The sequence below is a fragment of the Carlito syrichta genome, unplaced genomic scaffold, assembly GCF_000164805.1.
Source record: "Carlito syrichta isolate Samal-C Ts95f unplaced genomic scaffold, Tarsius_syrichta-2.0.1 Scaffold305660, whole genome shotgun sequence".
Taxonomy (NCBI): domain Eukaryota; kingdom Metazoa; phylum Chordata; class Mammalia; order Primates; family Tarsiidae; genus Carlito; species Carlito syrichta.
Window position 1 is genome coordinate 1,244,017 of NW_007249756.1, and position 16,113 is coordinate 1,260,129.

The 16,113-nt window shown below is 36.6% G+C and overlaps 1 protein-coding gene across 2 annotated transcripts in view; it reads left to right on the top strand.

The window, feature by feature from the left end:
• Positions 1 to 5,911: 5,911 nt before the first annotated feature.
• The window catches only part of SLC24A5 (solute carrier family 24 member 5), a 28,566-nt gene continuing 18,364 nt past the window's right edge, over positions 5,912 to 16,113 (top strand). Inside the window, exons 1-2 of one of the 2 annotated variants that reach the window (XM_008062181.2) lie at positions 5,912 to 6,104; positions 6,802 to 6,981. In XM_008062181.2, coding sequence (XP_008060372.1) covers positions 5,984 to 6,104; positions 6,802 to 6,981 — 301 coding nt within the window. In that variant the 5' untranslated portion in view covers positions 5,912 to 5,983. The remainder of the gene's footprint in view (positions 6,105 to 6,801; positions 6,982 to 16,113) is intronic. The other variant, XM_021714529.1, reaches the window with a different exon arrangement.

The window sequence follows — 16,113 nt, forward strand, 5'->3', positions numbered from 1 at the left end:
TGCCATGTGTCTGGCACTGTGTTGCACAATGGAAGTGCAGTGGGACATTAGGTACATTTTGCCCTCATGAAACTTAGATTATGAGAAGTTGACTTAGCTTAGTGGCCAAGGATGTTCCCTCTCTTTGGCATTAGGCAGACCTGTCTATATCCTGGCTCTGCCACTTGGGAACTATGTAAAATCAGATCTTAGGCAATAGATTCAATATATCATCCATAAAGCTGGGATAGCAATATCTACCCAAGTGGTTCTCCACCCTCCTAAAATCATCAGGGAATTGTTTTTAAATACCCATGCCTGAGTCACCCTGTAGATTTTGATTCAATTGGTCTGGGTCACCAAATCATCAGTTATTTTAAAAGCCACCTGGTACTTCTGTAGAGCAGCCAATGAGAACTACTCCTCTATTCTTTGGGGTTCATGAGAGAACTGCACTGAATAATGCATGTAAACACTTCATGGTTAGTAAACGGGTAACTATTAGCTTTGATTCCCAAGCATACCAGGTGCTAACTCAGCAGAGGTCCACGTATCTAAGAGAAGACTATTAGCCTAAAGTTGATCAATGAACAAGAAGAGCTGAAGATAATGCTGATAGCTTTTCCCTGCTAAAGAAATTAAAGAAAAAAAAATGGCTACAGTCTATAACTTGATCACAACTCAGTAACTGCCTCTGCACTGATTTTAATAGGTGAGTTTATTTGGCCATTTCAAGAGATGACTTGTTCTCGGTCTTTTATTTGTTTATTTATGTGTTTGCTTGCTTGCTTTAATTTTCACCTTTAGTACAAACCATTTAGATCTTAATAATATTTAATACTAGCCTGTGCTAAGAAAGAGTAGAATTAATAAAATATCTTAGAATTATATCTGATCCAGACCTTTCATTTTACAAATGAGCATAGAAAAGTCCTAAGAAGTGAAATGACTTTCTGAAGATCAAATATTCAATATGTCCACAGTTTTGTTTTGTTTGGTGCCAGTGTGAACCTATATAACAATTCAGCTGTATGCAACTTGACATAATACAGATGCTCCTTGACTTATGATGAGATTGCATTCTGACAAATTCATTGCAAGTCAAAGATATCAGAAGTAGAAAATGCATTTAATGCTGGCAACACAATGTAGATGCGTTTCCCACTGGCTCTACATAAATAGAATCTTTTTAGAGCAAGCCATATGTTCAATGTACTAAACTTTCTGATTAAAGAATACAACTATGAATCCCTTTGGTTAAAAACAAAACACTTTTTGAAGATGAAGACAGCAGTGACATGGTCTTTCAATCTCTCCAAATCACTACACAGAAATAGAGTAACTAGAAAGCAAATCCAAAGACCCATGGGCAACATTTAAAATATAATTGTGCTAAGTTATCCCTATGAACCCCAAATACAAATACAAATGGGTGACAAATCAGGATGCTAAACTTGCATTGTATCATCTTCTATAAGGGAAAGGGAATCTAACTGTACGGAGAAATGGAGACCACAAAATAGACAACAGGTTTTGTTAAACTACAGTAGGGCAATTTGAGAACAGCAGGTAAAACTAAAAATGATCTGGCTCATTCCAACAGTGGGTGAATATAGGGGTTGCAATAAATTCTGACACGTATACGAACTCTCAAAATGGATCCATCATGATTCCCTTCCTACACTGGGTCCAACACATGGAGATTTGAAACTGCTAGTAATGGAATAAAAGCTAAGTAGGATAGAGACAACAGAGGGGGAAAACAAGAAAGAGAAAGTTCAGACAAATGTAGGGTAGAGGACCCAGTCAGTAAATCTCAGAAAGCAAGCCATGTTACTTTTAGATACAGCAAGAAACTAAGGAGGAAGGAGATTTGTGGATTGAGAAACTCTGTAGCAAATCTAACACATTCTTCTAAAAGTTATTTTTTAAATATTTTTATATAAAAATGAGATAAGAAAGGCAGGGAGGTCAAAGCCTTTGCTACACAAAGCTATTGTAAGAATAAAAGAGAATAAGGGGCAGAATAACATTCCTTCAGACAACAGAAGCATGCCAGGAAGACAAGCCCACAAAACATCACAACTGCAACCTTCTGAAGTCTGAACAACATGAAAGAAATCGTACAGGACATAAAGAACAACATAAATCAAATTTAGGAAAAAAACTCAGAAAATGAAGTGGTGGCACTCAGGAAAAATTAGATATAAAAGAAAAAAACCTGAAAATTCAGTATCAAACCATAAGAAACATGAGAACAATGAACACAACAGAAAATGCCTTAAGAGAAATAACAATAAAAAATCATGAAAATTTTTGAAATCAAAAAATAAATGAAGAAAGCGATAAAAAGGATTTGCCACCAAGTTACAATATTGAAAATATCCAAAAGAATATCCAACATTGAAATAGTGGAAGTCCCTGAAAGAAGAAGTTCAGAGAAAGGGAAAGGAACAAATCCTAAAAACTATAATTCAAGAAAACATTACCTAAATAAAGAGATTGGAAACTACATAGTGAAAGAGCATACTACATACCTAAAAATATTGACCCCAGATGACCAACACTATGATCTATTCCAGTAAAATTACTGAACCTTATGGGGAAAAAAATCCTTTGGGTACATAGAAAACATAGCAAGTGACTTGTAAAAGAAAGAAAATCAGAAAATTATCGACTTGTCAACAATAATGCTTTATGGTAGAAGAAAAGAGAGTAACATTTAAGATATTCAAATTATTTTATATCCAGCCAAGCTGATAAAGATTATTGACAAATTGTTACCAGCATGAAAGAATTCAAGGAATATCATTCCCATGAGTCCTTCCATGGAATCTACTAGAAAAGTATCAGACATCAAAATATCTAGAGAAGCAATAGCCTAAGGACTAGTGGCAAATATTAAACATGTAGTTATTTGCAGAAGCAAGACTAAATGAGAGTTAAAAGGGAGAAAGAGTACATTTAATGATTATACACTCAGGCAATGTACAGAGACTATAGCTCTTAAATAGAATAAAGGGAGAAAAAAAGAATAGAGGGAGAATGAAAGAGCATATGAAAACAGTGGTTTAACTATTCTCGGTAATTATATTGGTAGTAGTAGTAACAATAATATTTCAACATTGCTATTTGAAACTGGCATATAGGTAACATGAGACCAGTAAAATTATAATTTGTAAAATATAGGACATTCTAGCTCCCCCATCTCCTATGTTCTTGAGAACCAAAACCCTTGATTAGAAAGAAAGGGGATACAGAGTTAGTACAGAAAAAGTTTTAATTAAAATTAAAATCTGTGGTTCTAAATTTGAATGAATGAGAAGTATCAGTATGAACTCATGAGGTATTTTTTTAAGAGGTAGGAATATGTGTTGTGTGTGTCATATGTGTGTGAGAGAGAGACAGAGAAACTTAGAATCAATGACCAACCCAGTTGCAGGAGGAAGCATCTGTAGCAAACCAAATTCTTAGATTGTGTTCATTAAATACTTTCCATTAAAAAAATTAAAGAAAGATTTTGGAGAAATGGGTAATTTCATGTGTAAGTTGAGCCTGAAACATCTTTTTATACCAGGTAGAGAGGAAACTATCAAAAATGATTAAGATCATGTCAGAGACATTCAGAAATCACTTTAAAGAGGCTCCCTCTAGCTAAAAATGAGACAATTTGAGCTTCAAGAAGGATAATTCTGTTAATTACAATGGACTGAAACCCATCAAATTATTTAAATATATTAATTCATAATAATTTTAATCTAATAGTTGTTTGGGGAGGAAAATAGGAAACCAATTGTCTTGAAAACTGTTAAATAAAGATAAATAATTGTAAACTGTGTAATACTGTGTACATGAGTAGATGACAGAAATCATCTCTTTGTAATATTCCAACTAATAAATGAAGAATAAATTATAGAATTAGAATGCCACTCTTTTGCAGTCCCCAAAAAATTAATGGATCTGGGAAATGCACATGAATGGCTGCTCACTTTACAAAAGAGAAACGAGTAGACACTGTGTGCCTCTTATGAATGAACACACCACCACCTATAGCCTTGCCACGGGGATAGAACTGCATCTGATCAGGCTTCCACATCCAACTGCCAGCTTACAAAAATATAGAAAACAGAAGAACATATTGAACTAAACCATGAGGACACAATCATCAAAATCAAGACTGTGGAAAACTCTATAGATCAAATAGCCTGGGCTTTTTCAACAGACGAGAAATAAGAAAAAGAGGAGAAAGGAAGAGAGACCTAGAGACTAAGGAAAATTAAAAGGTGATTTTTGAAAGCAAAAATATGCTATAGCATCCTAGGGATGAGCCCAGGTACATAGGTGATAGAATATTAAACACACACACATGCGTGTGCGCACACACACACACACACACAAGGAAGTGATTACATAGAAGTCAGGAGAAGTTGAGACTGAGGCACACAAAGGGGCTTCCTGGGTGGCCTGGCAAAGTTCTACTTCTGGACTTAAGGTGTTTACAAGGGTGTTCATATAATAATAATAATAATAATAGATTGAACTATACGTTTATTTTGTACAGTGGTCCAGGCAGCCCCTTCCTGTGGGGCTCAGCATCCTGGGACTCTGCTTGTTGAGAAGCTGCTCTGTTACTGGGCAGTGCTTTGGTGACTCATCATCCCAGCCTCACAACCACACCACACATCTGAATATCTAGTTCCTAGAAAGGACAGTTTCAGAGAACTTCATAATGGGTAGCAATTCCCAACAAAACAAAAGTGCGTTTGAGCATTTTACCAACCTGAAGATCACAAACACCGGGGTAGCAACTTACTTACCACGAGATAAAGCTAGTTTCTAAATCTAAAGTTTAGCAAGCACAACAATTTTTATACTTTTTCAGCAAATCAGAGGAAACATGAAAATTGCAAAACTATATTATAACCACAAAAGTTTCTATTTCAATCAAGAGTAATAAATAACAATAGGAAAAGAAGAAAGAAAAGAAAGAAAAACATTGACCACGTGTCAGAGCTTGTTCTAAGCAAATTACATGTGCTCATTTATGCAGTGCTCTGCAGTGCTCACCACAACCCAAATAGAAGTGATCCCTTTTATAGATAATTGAAGGGTGTCACAGGGAGGTTAAAAAATTTGTGCAAGATCACACAGCTAGTAAGTTAGCTAGTACTCAAACCCTGTGATCTGTCTCCAGAACCTGTGCTGTTAGCCACAGGTTACCACACTACAACAAGTTCTTAACATCTTGGCAAGCCTCGTGAATGCTAGAGTAGGGAAGATAGTAGTCTATATTTGAACACTCCCTGGCTTGTCAAATTTGTATTTTAGATAACTCCCTCTGGTAGAAAGCACAGTCAAATAAATGATCAAATAGCATCCACTTTGTCCCTTTAACAGTTCTTGAAGCTGTCCACTTTTCTTCACTGCCATGGCTTTTGCCTTGGTTCAAGCCACCATCATTTCTCGGCTAGATTATTGCAGTCACTTCCTAACTGGCCTTCCTGGCTTTGGTGCTAACTGAAGATGAAGAAGAGAGGCCAAAACAGAAATATCAAATGGTGCCAAGGGAGCCAAAGAATGTACATACACCAGCCCCAACAACTACTAGGAGCAAGGGTCAGAGAGAGAGAGAGAGGTGGAAGCAGTTGCAAAGTGAGGTCTTTATAGATGGAGAGACAGTCGAAAGCAGAGCCAGTATGAAGATGTTAAATTTCATGCATTTTCCTAAAGTGTACACTGCCAGGATCTGCCCTCAGACCCTGAGGCCCATCAGAACAGCTGTAAAGACAAGGGCTATCTGCTCTTTATCTCCTCCCAGCCTTCTTGGGGTTTGGGTCTCCTGATCAGAGATGCTTGGTTGGCTTCACTCTGTCTCCTGTGCTGGCCTTGCTGAGATGTGCCCTAGGCAGGGCACTGGGCAGGAAGGAGACTTCTCACATGATTCAGCTTAATCCTCCTTTTCTCCCTTCCCGAAGCAGCACACTGCAGTAAGAGCACAGCAGAAATGCAGACAAAAGGGGGCCAGACTTGGGCAAGAAGGGCCCTGCTGCTCGGCATTCTCTGGGCCACTGCATACCTGCCTCTCCCAGGCTCTTCCCTGTCCCAACGTCTCCCAAGGGCCACAGGTAGGTGGACACTGGGGACAGTTACTTCTGCTGCAGGGACTGCAGCTGCTGCTACTACATACAGATGATGGGACAAAGAAGGCAAGTCTCACTTGACTCACTTTCCCTTATTTGTTCTGTATTTGCTCTGAATTGTAGCATTTGGAAAAATATCAAACCCTTTTGATTCCTCAAATAAGTTCTTAAAGATACTCCAAGGTAATTTTTTAAATTGTTTTTAAGTTTTTATTGCTGGAGACTTCACCATGGGAAAAAAAATCTTTTATCTTAGAAATTGCAACAGAGGGTGATTCTTTGCAGACCTACGGACACTTTAGGCTCTGAAATGAGAAAATGAAATGTACAGATATTAAAAGTCTTTATTCATCAGCGATATAGTTTCTACCTTGGGAGGGAGAGGGATTCAGAATTCCCATTTAGAAAGAAAGCAGACAAGGAGGAGTGATTTCATGATTTTCTCTTTTTAATTCTTCACCATCATCAGCATGTTTCATTAAAGCATCTCTTTCAGGTCCCAAAAACCAATTTCTTTAGAGCTCTGTAACACCATATTCAGTAGTGTTTATACATTTTCACTGGGTTCCTAAAATTCTAACCAGATATCCCACACTTACTATTTTCTTAAGAAAGTTCTCTTTGTGGGCTTGGAATGTGTGACTTCAAATTCTTCCAACTTTCACCTCCTTTTCCTTACCAGAAAATAACACCCAATGTGTTATTTCTCCATCATCGGAGTTTCCCGAAGGTTTTTTCACGAAACAGGAGCGCAGAGACGGAGGCATCATAATCTACTTCCTAATTATCCTTTACATGTTTATGGCTGTGTCTATTGTCTGTGACGAGTACTTCCTACCCTCCCTGGAAATCATCAGTGAATGTAAGTGGCTGGAAAACTCCCCTATAACCTTCCGGAAGAGTGTGTCACACAGATATGGCTCTCTTTGAAACAGCTCAGCAACAATTCTGTCCATCTTAACTGGTTGCAGAGCTCTAACTTCTGTGTTCTGGGGTACTGTGTCTTAGGGAACTGGCCAAGTGTGGTTTCTTTAAGTTAGTACCCAGCAGTTATTATTATACTATTTCCAGAAATTTCTGGTTTATCTACTGCCTGGCTGTTATAAGAACTGTTCCAAGAGTTCACTTGTGGGCACTTTGTGTGTACTTCTAATACAATGAAACTCCTAATACTTGCTGTTTTCTACTTCAAAAAATGTTTATATTTACTCTAAGATCACTATAACTTTGTTTAAAGAGATAAGATATAAACAAACTCCATTAAAGACCACACTCGCCCTCTTCCTTTCCTAGCATCCTGCCATTAAGGATACTAATTGATATTTAGGAACCAATAAATAAATAGATGAATAAGTCTTGCAGCCTATGTAAAATGACCTCAGGCATCGGATAATTTTAAATTCCATTATTAAAAATTAAGCTCTAAAGGTAAGCCCAAACTGTACCTGTATGATGACCACTTGTATACCTAATCCTGAATTGTACCCCATATCTTTAAAATAAAATAAATATTAAAAAATCATGCTCTGTTTCTGGTTTCTGAAAATAAGATTAGCAGTCCAAGCCCCAGAGTTCTGTTCCTTCAGCAGTGTAAAATCTTGCCCAAAATTTTAGCACATAGATCTTCACTGGTACGCTGGTCCTTAAAATCAGGAGATCAGTTATGCTATATGCCATGTGAGAAAATGTGGTAGTGTGTCCAGTCTCTGTCTCCTGCCTGAGTAGTTAGTTGGTAGAGCATGCCTCTCTTCACAGCAACATCAAAGTGAAGGGTTGGGTTTCCTACTGCATATTCACACACTGCACAGAAACAACAGCATCCTCAACCCCACCTCTCTCTCTCTCCTCTCTCTCTCTCTCTCACTCTCTCTCTGTCTGTCTCACACACACACACACACACACACACACACACACACACACACACGCATTGCTATCATCTCTTCACAAAAAGAATGTAAACTCTCCCTTTTCCCATTGCCACATCCCCCACTTGGAAACTCAAGGCAAGTTATTTTCTCTCTTGTCAGTGCAGGATCTAAAACAGTAACTGACAATAGCAGAGGCACTCAACATCTATTTGTTTAATGAAAAAGTCTATCGAATAGATTAGCACAATTTTATTACAATTATTATTTAACTTAAATAGATGCAAATATATGCTTTTTTACTTTGACATTACATATCACATTCACATTGATATTTTCTTTAATAAAGATTAAATTTTTAAATATTTCTAAGTATTATTTTTACTTAGATTATTAAAATACAACAAAATAGAATAAAGTTAAAATCTTATTTTCGTCATCCTGAGATTCCCCACAGTTACCGTTTTATACACTTCCTTTAAATCTTTTGAGTCTTGCTATATATACAGTTTGGGGTCTTTCCTTTTGCTCATATATTCTCTTGTGTACATTTCCCCATAGTATGGAAACATTCTTAAATGACATTACTTTTAATGGTAGCATGATATAGCATGAGTCTATGACTGATTTGAGCACCTGACACTGGTTTTTTACACACAGTAGATACCCAGTAGAAATGTATCATAATTTTTAAAACTATTAATTTCATTGGACATTTGGGTTGTTTTGAATTTTTTGTGTAAATAATTTTATGATCATACTTGTCTAAAATCTTTGCATAGGTCCCTGATCATTTTCTTATTAAAAGGCAGAGCTATGAATATTTTGGGCATTATGATATACATTGCCAAAATGCATGCCACAAAAAGTGTGCCAATTTAAGCCACCATAATGTGTAGCAGCATTCATTCCAGAAAACCATGAAAACTATTTGAGATATCATTAATTGCCTTAAATGTAACTTTATTTTATAAAATGTGTATTCATCTTATTATTCATGAGAGTGAACATTTTGTATAATTATAGAATTTTAAGGCTTTGCTTTTGTGGTTTTTGCCCATATTCTACTGGAAGTATTTGTCTTTTTCTTATTGAGTTTAAGACTTTAAAAAATACATATAAGGATATTAATTATTTTCTAATATAATTTTGTTATATGCTTTTTTAAGATTTGTTGTTTGCTTTTTGTATTTTGTGTGTTTATTGCATTGAAGTTTAAATATTTTAAGTAAACTTATAAATCTTTTCCTTTATGATTTTCTTTTTGACATTATACCTAGAAATATCTCCATCCCTAATTTAGAGAAGTTTTTTCTATTTATATTTCAGGGGTTTTTTTTCTTACATTTATTTATTTCTTTCACTAGGAATTTGTCTTGCTATAGGGTACAATGTTATTGTTTTCAAAAATTGACCAATTTTCACATATTAAAGCTCTTGTACAGATGTGGATCTGTTTCTATATTCCCAACTATATTATAATAATCATTTTGCTCATTCTTGTATCAGTACCACATTTTAATTAGAAAAATGTAAAAAAAAAATAAAAAAGTAAATCATATAAAACTAAGAAATTTAAATTTTAAAGTATTATATCTATTTCCAAACAATAACCCAAATTAACAATGGAATGATTGAAAGAATAAATTCATCAATAATTTTGTTCATAAAAAATTGTCTTGGGAGTGGGAAAAAATAAAATAAACAACCTTTTCTAGCCCTGCAGAAAAAACTACTGCATTAACATTTAGATTATGACTTTAAAATAATCTTCATTAGGTGACTTCATATGTCTATAATAATGACTTCCAGCATGCCACTTGTAAAATTACTTTGAATCATCATCAGCAACCACACGTTTCTCAAGTGAGACACTCTGTCCTGAAATACAATACAGTAGTTATTATAGATGTGTGATTGATGGAATCCCACACCACTGCCAAATCTTCTTCAGTCGTTAAAAATTAACCATTCTTAAGTATTGAAAACACTAGCAACAAAATAAGATAGAAATTGTGCTAACTCAATTCATTTTTAAGTGCCTATAAGTTGTCATTTCTCTTTTCAAAGTCTAGCATTGTCTCATCCAAATTATGACATCAGCAATAAAAAACAATTCTCCGGAAATGTTTATATCCATAGAAACTCTTCAGAAGAATGAAAATACTTTGCATTTCCCCAAAGTTCCTGAATTGTTATAGTTCTGCCCATTTTATCAACTAATAATCATTAACATAATCCTTAAAACAATTTACTGAAGCATTCCACAATGTACTAGAGTGCTATTGTTTATTTACTTATCAGTTATTTATCATGTTACAACTTTATAAGATCAAGCATGATACCATATATGGTTTCACTTAGTCTTCACAAAAACCCTACAAAGTAGGGACTAATATTTTAGTTTTACTAATGAGAAAACCGGGGCTGAGAGGGTAATTTCTTAAGACCACACAGACACAGAGAGGACCTCAGCTCTCTGATGTCAAAAACCAAACACGAGCTCAATTGCTATATAATTTTACATATTTTAATTTGAGATTAACTGTCATAATATGGTTGTTTTAGTACTTTTCTATTTGGATAATCTCACAAGAAGTTTTCCTCCAGGGCACTAAAAATTTTGACTAAAAAAATATCAAATACCCATTGTAACTATGGAAGAAGTATACTACAAAATAAAGAGAATACATGGAATTGTTTACAAAAATCAGTTTAGACTTTTGACAACCTATACATGATTGTAAATCAATGTTATAAACACCTACCCATAATAACCTGGTTTCCAAGTCTAAACATTTTATGTAAGATGTACATGAGAAGATGGTATAGTATTGTGGAACTTAATCATCACGTACTATACTAAGCCATAATTTTTTATGGGGTACATGCTCTGAGTTCCAATCTAGAATACAATGGGAAAATTGGTAGGCCCTTGTCCCACCCCAGCCCCATTAGCTCATTACACCCATCTCAAATCAACACAATGGCTTGTTTGGCCAGTAGTAGAATCTTTAGCAAGGTGAATACTAGGAGAGATTCAAGATTGGCCTTTTCTGTGCAGAGATGAGCTGGGAGTGGTAAAGGGCAGAGCCTCTTGCTGATACCCTGGCAGGCCCCCAGTTTTCTCTTTCCGTACCTGTTGGTGCTGGTCTGGCAATATTTCCTAGAGCTGTTGCCACTCAAGGCTTCCAGCTAGGATTTTTTTTTTTCCTTCTCCTTGTTCTACATGTGACCATAAAAGTCACACAACCGATGCTCTACCCTCCAATGCTGAAGAAGTTGGGAAACGCATATCTCTCTTAGGCAGTCAGAGACGCTGTTCCATCATCTTAACTGTGTGGAGCTGCTGAAAAATGCTGTTGCTATGCCCTCTTCCTCCAATCTCATCTTATTTTTTCTATTTAGGCTTTGTAGAAAAAGAAGCTGATGATGATTTCTGGACATAAAGGGCTGAAGTGAAATTAATCCATATAATAGAGGGGAAAAAATATATCATGCTCTTGTTGTCCAGTACATTTAGCCTTTGGGGAAAAGACTTGGCTTCTGTGATGGGCAACAGGATGGAGGTTCTGGGAAAAGAGTTAAAAGATGTGATCACAGGAGGAACATTATCTGAAGTCAAGTAAGACCTAAAAAACCTAGAGGTAATATGTTACTCTAGACCTTTATTCAGGTGGATGCTCTAAGAGGTTATGTGCAAGAGAAAGAGAAAGAGAGGCAGAGAGAAAGAGAGAGAGCGAGAGAGAGAGAGAGAGAGAGACAAATCCAAATGAGGACAAAGAGAAAAGGGCCTCTGTGTTTTCTGGTCAGTCATGTAAGCCTGACTTAGGCCCCTGGGTCTACCTGGGCTCAGTTTGTGAAGTTTGTCATATACCTTGTAGTTATATCCAGTTTTGTTTGCTTGGCACTCTTTCCACTTTTGTTTTTTGTGGGGGTTTTTTAGTATCTCTATGTTTATATTCTTGCTGAATAGTCTATGACAATGCTAAGACTTCCTGGGGAGCTTGGAGGGGAAGGACAATGCCATCATATGCTCTACTGCCATTACTAAAGTGAGATGGTTGAAAGTGCCCACCCAGGAGCTAGACACAGTCTAGGTTCAAATTTTGGTTCTACCATTTACTAGCTCTGTGGTCTTGCCCAAAGTGTTTAACTTCTCTTTGCCTCAGCTATCTAGCTGTGAAACAGGAGGATTATAGTCCTTAGTTCACAAAGCTGTGTGAGAAGTACAGGACGAAATACAAGTGAACTTTTTTTTTCTTTTTAATCAATATTTTTTATTATGATATTGTGGGGTACAGTTAAGGGTTAGGTATACAAACATGCCTCATTCAGGCACCCTTGTTGATAAGAGGTGTCTCCCCGTCCCCAGACAGATGTTTACTACCATTAATCCCATCTCCCTTCCCCTCCTCTCCCATAGTTTCCCCCAACTGTCAGTCATTTTCTTATGGTAATACATTGGATGATCAAGGTCCACTATATGAATGAGAACATGTGATACTTGGATCTTTGTTTCTGTGAGAGGTCACTCAGTATTACAGACTCTAGTTCCACCCAGATTGCTGCGAAATTTATGATTTTGTTCTTTTTTATGGCTACATAGTATTCCATCGTGTATATGTACCACATTTTTTTAATCCAGTCCTCTTTTGGTGGACAGTATGGTTGGTTCCAGGTTCTTGCGATTGTGAACAATGCTGCAATAAATATACATGTGCAGGTATCTTTTTGATAGAGTGATTTGAGTTATTCGGGGTATATTCCCAGCAGGGGGATTGCAGGATCATATGGGAGGTTGATATTTAGAGCTTTTAGGAATCGCCACACTGCTTTCCACAGAGGTTGCATTAGTTTACACTCCCACCAACAGTGTAGAAGTGTTCCCTTTTTGCCACACCCTCTCCAGCAGTTGTTATTTTTTGAGTTATTGATAATTGCCATTCTGACTGAAGTTAGGTGGTATCTCATTGTGGTTTTGATTTGCATCTCCCTGATGATTAGTGAGGTTGAACATCTCTTCATGTGTCTGTTGGCTGCGCAGATGTCTTCCTTTGTGAAGTGTCTGTTCATATCTTTTGCCCATTTTATAATGGGGTTGTTTGTTTTTTTCTTTTCAGCATGTTTGAGTTCCATGTAGATCCAAGATGTTAAGCCTTTGTCAGACCTAGAGTTGGCAAATACTTTTTCCCAGTCTGTAGGCTGTCTCCCTGCTCTCTTGATGGTTTCTTTGGTTTTACAGAAGCTTGTCGGTTTAATGAGGTCCCACTTGTCTATCTTATCTCTTATGGCCTGTGGGTTTCGGGTTTCGTTCAGGAATTGGATGGCAGTTCCAATTTCCATGAGGGTATGTCCTTCATTTTCTAAGGTTCTTATGGTTTGAGGTTTTACATTTAGGTCTCTGATCCATTTAGAGTTAATTTTTGTGTATGGGGGATAGATAGGAGTCCTGTTTCAATCTTCTGCATGTGGTCAGCCAATTTTCCCAGCACCATTAACTAAATAGGTTCTCCTCGCCCCAGTGGTAGGTGATGGAGGCTTTGTCGAAGATGAGTTGGTTGAGAAATTGAGGTTTCGCTTCTGGGATCTCATTTCTATTCCATTGGTCTATATGCCTGTTCCTATACCAGTACCAAGCTGTTTGATGATTGTAGCTTTATAGTAAAGTTTGAAGTCTGTTAATGTGATACTGCCTGCTTTGTTTTTGTTTTGTTTTGTTTTGCTGAGGATTGTTCTGGCTATTATGGTCGTTTGTGTTTCCATATGAATTCCTGTGTTATTTTTTCTAGGTCTGAGAAGAATGTTGCTGATAATTTGAGGGGTATTACATTGAATCTGTAGATTGCTTTAGGTAAGATGGACATCTTCACACTGTTGATTCTTCCAATCCATGAACATGGGATATTTTTCCACTTGTTTGTGTCATCTTTGATTTCTTTAAGCAGAGTTTTGTAGTTTTCACTGTAAAGGTCTTTCACGTCTCTGGTTAGGAAGATGCCAAGGTATTTCATTTTTTTGTGGCTATTGTGAATGGAATTGTGCTTTTTATTTGGGTTTCTGTTTGTTTATTATTGGTGTAAAGAAATACGATTGTCTTTTGTATATTTATTTTATATCCTGAGACTTTGCCAAAGTCCTTTATCAGTATAAGGAGGTTTTTGACAGATTCTCTTGGGTTTTCAAGGTACAAGGTTTCTGCAAAGAGAGATAGCTTGACTTCCTCTTTTCCTATTTGGATACCCCAGATTGCCTTCTCTTCTCTGATTGCTCGAGCCAGGACTTCCAATACTATATTGAACAGGAGGGGTAAGAGTGGGCATCCTTGTCTTGTTCCAGTTTTCAGGGGAAATGGTTCTAATTTTTGTCCATTTAGGAGTATGCTCGCTGTGGGTTTCTCGTAGATGGCTTTTACTATTTTGAGGTATGTTCCCTGTATGCCTAGATGTTTTTATCAAGAAGTGGTGCTGGATTTTATCAAAAGCTTTTTCTGCATCTAATGATATAATCATGTGGTTTTCGTTTTGACATTTGTTGATGTATTTAATTACATTTATGGTTTTACGAGTGTTGAACCAGCCTTGCATCCCAGGGATGAAGCCTACTTGGTCATGATAGATGATTTTTGAGATGTGTTGTTGAATCTGGTTTGCTAGGATCTTGTTGAGAATTTTAGCATCTATGTTCATCAAAGATATTGGCCTGTAGTTCTCTTTCTTTGTTGGGTCTTTACCTGGCTTGGGTATCAATGTGATGTTAGCTTCGTAAAATGATTTGGGGAGAGTTCCATCTTTCTCAGTCACCTGAAATACCTTCAGTGAGATTGGAATCAGCTCCTCCTTAAATATCTTGTAGAATTCTGCTGGAAAGCCATCTGGTCCAGGGCTTTTTTTTTTTTTATTTGTAGGTAGTTTTCTTATTACATAGTCAATTTCCTTTGTTGTTATTGGTCTATTTAGGGTCTCAATTTCTTCTTGTTTCAACCTAGGCAGGTTGTGTAATGACAGAAAGTCCTCCATTTCCTTGAGGTTTTCAAGTTTGTTCCCATACAAGTGTACATAGTAGTCTCTAATGGTCTTTTGTATTTCTTCAGAATCAGATGTGACTTCATCTTTTGTGTTTCTGATTGTGTTTATTTGGGTTTTTCCCATTAGCCTGAAAATTTGTTTTCCATCCTCTTACTTTGAGTCTGTGCATGTCCTTTCTAGTAAGATGGGTCTCTTGAAGGCAGTATATTGTTGCCTGATGATATTTTATCCCTTTTGCCATTCTATGTCTTTTCAGTGGTACATTTAGTCCATTCACATTTAGGCTAATTATTGAAATGTGAGAGTTTGTCCCTATCATAGAGTTCTTATTGAGTTGTTGTTCTTCCACTTGGTTTTTGTCTTTCTTTGGGTTTTGGGGTTGGTTCGTGTGTATTTTATTCTTTTTCCTGTACTCTTGTGAAGAACATTGTACTTTTTTCCTTTTCTTCTGTGTTTAGTACTTTCTTAAGTGTTTCATTAGAGGTGGTTTGGTTGCAGTGTAAGTTCTTAGGGATTGGATATCTAGCAAAGATTTTAAATCTCCCTCGCTGATGAAGCTTAACTTGGCTGGGTAGGTTATTCTTGGTTGAAATTGTTTATCTTTTAGGACTTTGAAGATAGGGCTCCAAGCTCTCCTAGCCTGCAGAGTTTCTGTAGATAAATCTGCTGCTATTCTAATTGGTCTTCCATGGTAGGTGATCTTGCCTTTTTCTCTTGCTGCCTTTAGAATGTTTTCTTTTATGCCTACTTTGTTTAGGTGAGTTATTTTGTGTCTAGGAGTTGGTCTTCTCATTTGTTGTCTTGCAGGGGTTCTCCAAATCTCTTGTGTTTGAATTTTTGCATCACTGATTAGATAAGGAAAGTTTTCTTGAATGATCTCATGGAAAGTCTGTTCCAGTGTGGTCTCTGTCTCTCCTTCTGCTTCAGGAAGGCCAATTACTCTTAGCTTCAGTCTCTTAAAGTAATCGCTTATCTCTTGAAGGTTTTGTTCTGTCTTTTTGAGCTAGTTTTCTGTGTTTTTAAGAGTTTGGGTTATTTCTATATTTTGGTCCTCAAGCTCTGAGATTCTTTCTTCTGCTTGGGTAATTCTGCTTTCCATGC